This window comes from Malania oleifera, chromosome 3 (genome assembly GCF_029873635.1).
Source record: "Malania oleifera isolate guangnan ecotype guangnan chromosome 3, ASM2987363v1, whole genome shotgun sequence".
NCBI lineage: Eukaryota > Viridiplantae > Streptophyta > Magnoliopsida > Santalales > Ximeniaceae > Malania > Malania oleifera.
The window spans coordinates 102671128-102675230 of NC_080419.1; the positions used below are offsets into that span (position 1 = coordinate 102671128).

Sequence of the window (4103 nt, forward strand, 5' to 3'; positions counted from 1 at the left end):
CTATGGAATGGTCAACGGCTTGATTTTGTGTGATTGTCAATCTCTTTAATTATTGATTGCCTACCATCTTGCCATGATTCTTGTGATTTCTCAACAATAATCATTCTCAATTTTTTTTTTCGTGGGATGATACTTTTTGCATAAGTTAGATTTGTGTTTATATTATTGTTGTTTTTGTTATAATTATTATAATTATAATAATTATTATTATTATAAACAAGCTAGAGATAAATATGTAAATATTGTATAATTTGATGTCGGCTAAAGCTTGAAGAAAGAAGATATTAAGTCTAGGAGATCTCAAGGTCGAGCCGCAAATAGCCGACCAATAAGCATAGCTGCTTTGAGGTTTGAATTCATTATTCATACACAGTGTACGATCATGTGTACATAGAAATTCATCTGGACTTGTATGTGTCTTTAATTTTGATGTGCAATATATATAATATAAGTAATTAATAAAGTAGAAGTAGGGAGATGTAGAAGGAGGAGTAGCTGTAACTAGAGAGACGACTAGAAAAAGAGGATTCAAAGTTGGATGTCCCCATTCGACTACACTCTCCTTATCAACTCCTCCTTCCACCAAATTTCCTTCTTAACCATTTCCTCACAACTCTCTCTCTCTCTCTCTCTCTCTCTCTCTCTCTTCTATATATTGCCTTTTCTTTGTTTCTCTAGCTACTAGTTTAGCTAACTTCTCATTCATTGCTCACGCCCATTGATTAAAAAGGTACAGGGTAGCAAGAGAGCTAGCTAGCTGCTGCAATGGAATCATCCTGGGGAGGCACTTCTCTTGCCCTTGACCTCAACCTTAATCCTGCCGCCCGCTGCTCCCCCGCCGCCGCGGCTGCCCCACCTGCTCCGGTGAGATTGCTTGACTGAATTTATTAGCTAATCTTTCTCTCTTTCTCTCTGTCTGTGAACTGTTAAAACTTGCATGTGTGTATATATATATATACATATTTGAATTGTTTTTTCGTATCAGTTGAACGAGTCGGGTTTTTTTGATTTGGAAAGGACGCTCTCCGTGAAAGAAGAGGTTAGTTTATGCAACATCTCTATCTCATATTGCTTAATTTAATTGATCATGATTTTCCTGTGAACTTAATCTACACGCACACATAATGAATGGCATACCAAGAAAAAAAAAATTTTTAAAGAGAAATAAAATTTACACAGCAAAATATATTGTTTTGTACTTTTAGTTTTATCGATTCATCCTAGCTTACAACTTGTCTTGCTAACTCCACTAAGGGAAAACAACTTCAAGCAAAGCAAGAATGCCTTCTAATCTCAATCTCTGATGCAATATATATGTATAGATATCTATTGCCAATTAATACAAACGATAAAAATGGAGTTAACTCTTCACTGGGTTTTCTCCGATTGAAACCCATCTTGGAGATATATATATTTCTCTTAATTCAGCCGTGAGCATGAGTACTAGTAACTTCAATTCCAAAAAGAATTCCTTATTTTTCTAATATATATATAGGGAAGTAAAAGAAGATTTAATTGGGCATGCAAGGAGTATGCGGATAACATGTCTTCAAAAGAATTTCCTCAGGTATCATTTCTTTAAAAAATATTTGCAAGTTCAATAAATTTTCATTATGAATACAATTGAAGAAGTATGCAGATACAGAGGTCTGCAGAAAGTTCCCTTGACGACTCACTTCTTTTTTCTATCCTCAACCATCTAAGTAATGTTTTCATTCAGATCAACAAGGATTTGAACTTGCCTTAGTACAGTTTGATGGATTTGACTTTAAAAATTTATCATTTCATCACGAATGTTTTCCAAGAGCCAATTCTCATTCCTGCCACAATACATAATTTATCAGGCAAATGTGTTGATCGAAGAGTTGAAACGGGTTAGTCATGAGAACAAGAGACTAACCGAAATGTTAACTGCCATGTGCCAAAGCTACAATGCTTTGCAAAGTCATTTGATGGATTTGATGAGCAAGAATTCCGAAAAAGAACAAACTCAGTCTCGAAAGAGAAAAGCTCATCAGATCATCAGCAATTGCAGCAACATGGTCGGACCTATTGGAAATACTGAGAGCACCTCTAGTGACAATGATTCATGTAAGAAACCAATTAGAGAAAATATCAAAGGGAGCGTTTCAAGAGTTGTCCTTCGGACCGATAAATCTGATACAAGCCTGGTAACTAAGTTTTTCAACCCAAATTTTCTGTGATCTCCAAGTCATGCAGTACTAATAAAAAACTCGTATAAATTTGCAACTTAATTTGATTTTATGAATTGCTGCATCAGGTGGTGAAGGATGGGTATCAATGGAGAAAATATGGTCAAAAGGTTACGAGAGATAACCCATCTCCTAGGGCTTACTTCAAGTGCTCCTCTGCCCCAAGCTGCCCGGTCAAGAAGAAGGTATCTTGAGGCATCTTCTCTACTCTTTGTCAAAATAAAAAGCAAGAACTTATATGGATGTCCTTGAAAACCCACAACCATCCTTTGGCTAACTTTACCTCCTCCGTTATTTATATGCCAAGGCCTCTCTAAATTTAGTCTCTTAACTCCCCCTTTTATTATTTATGAACACCATTAATATAATTAATGTACTTACAAGATAAAATTGTTCAAGTTGTAGAATTTTTTTGTTCCTTAGGTGCAAAGAAGTTTTGAAGATGCAACAGTATTGATAGCCACATACGAAGGGGAGCACAACCATTTGCAGCCTTCTCAAGGTGGGGTGACATTGCTAGAATCCAACCAGGTTGGTTCGGCCCCAGCCGCTGCTAGTCCGATTGCTGCAAGCCGTTCATCAAGCCTTTCTTTGAATCTTGATTTGGTTCAGCATAGAGGGCTACATGAAGATCGGGATCGATCAAGAAAGGTGGTCGTCCACGGAAATGAGGCACCAATAGTGCTCCAACAATCTTTGGCTGAGCAGATGGCTTCTTCCTTGACAAGAAATCCCAGTTTCACCACAGCGCTTGCAACAGCCATTTTTGGGAGATTTTTTGACCATTATGAGACATAAAAATGGTGATCTGAGGAGCTGCAATATGTGTACAAGCTAGATGAATTTTTATTTGTGTTCAATATGCTTTTCCTTGGCCGTTTGGAATCTGGAGAGTAAATTTATGTAAATAGATTTTTGAAAGTAAAAAAGTAACGGAAATTTCATTTTGAATGAAGTCTTTACCAGGTAGACATTTTTTAATCCATGTATATATGGACAAAAGACACTCTCCCCACTTGAGATTTGTCACCTCCCTGAGGTTTCAAAAATACTACAGACCTCCCCTCATATTTGGATCCTTTTACACTCCCTTCTAATGACAGATGCTTAACATCGTTAAAAAAATTGAATAGAGAAAATTTGCCCCTTGGAAAATCCGGGTTGCTCTCGTTCAACATTAGTCTTCCTTTTCCTATAACTCTCAATCCTCCCCTCTCGTTGATTATTACCTCAAACCTCCCCTCTCCCATCCATCGCTTGTTACATTGCTGCTCACAACTTGTTCTCGAGGGTGGCTCTTATTCAACGGTGTGCGGTTGGTCTCCTTTCCCCCCCTGTAACTCTCAATCCTCTTATTGATCATCCACTCAAAAATCCCCTTTCCCAGCCGCCGCCCATTACACAGTTGCTAACAGCAATGGAAAATGCATCTTCCCTCTCTCGTATAACGTATCTTTGAAAAAATATTCAAAACCCTAATTGCATTAGGGTTTGATAGAAGAAATCTTTGTCCTTTGACATTGGTGATTTGTGGAATTGACGCAGTTCATGGCTTTGAGGAGCATCACTCATTGGACTCCCTTAAGCTCCATCTTGATTCAAGGTCTCTCCCTCTAAATTTATGTGTTTGTGTCTGTGTCTGTGTATGTGTGTATGGAATTGAAGAAAGCTGTTGAGATGTTTTCTTTTTCTAATTGATTTCACTCATGACCCGAAAATTCTACAACATTTTTTTTCCATATTGCTAAAAATATAAAATTACTCTAACACCAATAATATCCACGATGTCATCCCGGATCCAAAGTGGGTACCGGGGATACCTATCCATAAATACATACTATCTATGCAGTAGAAAACATAATATACCCAAACCTCATATACAATACCAGA

General features: G+C 37.3%; 1 protein-coding gene across 2 annotated transcripts; it reads left to right on the forward strand.

Annotated features, from left to right (window-relative positions):
* Positions 1-647: 647 nt before the first annotated feature.
* LOC131151600 (probable WRKY transcription factor 40) lies at positions 648-3099 on the forward strand. Of its 2 annotated transcripts, XM_058102856.1 has the most exons (6): positions 648-864; positions 986-1039; positions 1496-1567; positions 1845-2171; positions 2282-2398; positions 2637-3099. In XM_058102856.1, exons 1-6 carry the CDS (start codon positions 766-768, stop codon positions 3009-3011), a joined length of 1044 nt encoding a protein of 347 aa, XP_057958839.1. In that variant the 5' UTR covers positions 648-765; the 3' UTR covers positions 3012-3099. The 2 variants fall into 2 exon arrangements, with proteins under 2 accessions (XP_057958839.1, XP_057958840.1); XM_058102857.1 differs by lacking the exon at positions 1496-1567.
* Positions 3100-4103: the final 1004 nt, after the last annotated feature.

Bases quoted from the DNA above. Each gene is read 5' to 3' on its own strand.
- LOC131151600 (XM_058102856.1), top strand. From the start codon at position 766: ATGGAATCATCCTGGGGAGGCACTTCTCTTGCCCTTGACCTCAACCTT. The intron at 1,568-1,844 runs GTATCATTTCTT...ATAATTTATCAG, and splicing joins CTTCAAAAGAATTTCCTCAG to GCAAATGTGTTGATCGAAGA. The intron at 2,172-2,281 runs GTAACTAAGTTT...TTGCTGCATCAG, and splicing joins ATAAATCTGATACAAGCCTG to GTGGTGAAGGATGGGTATCA.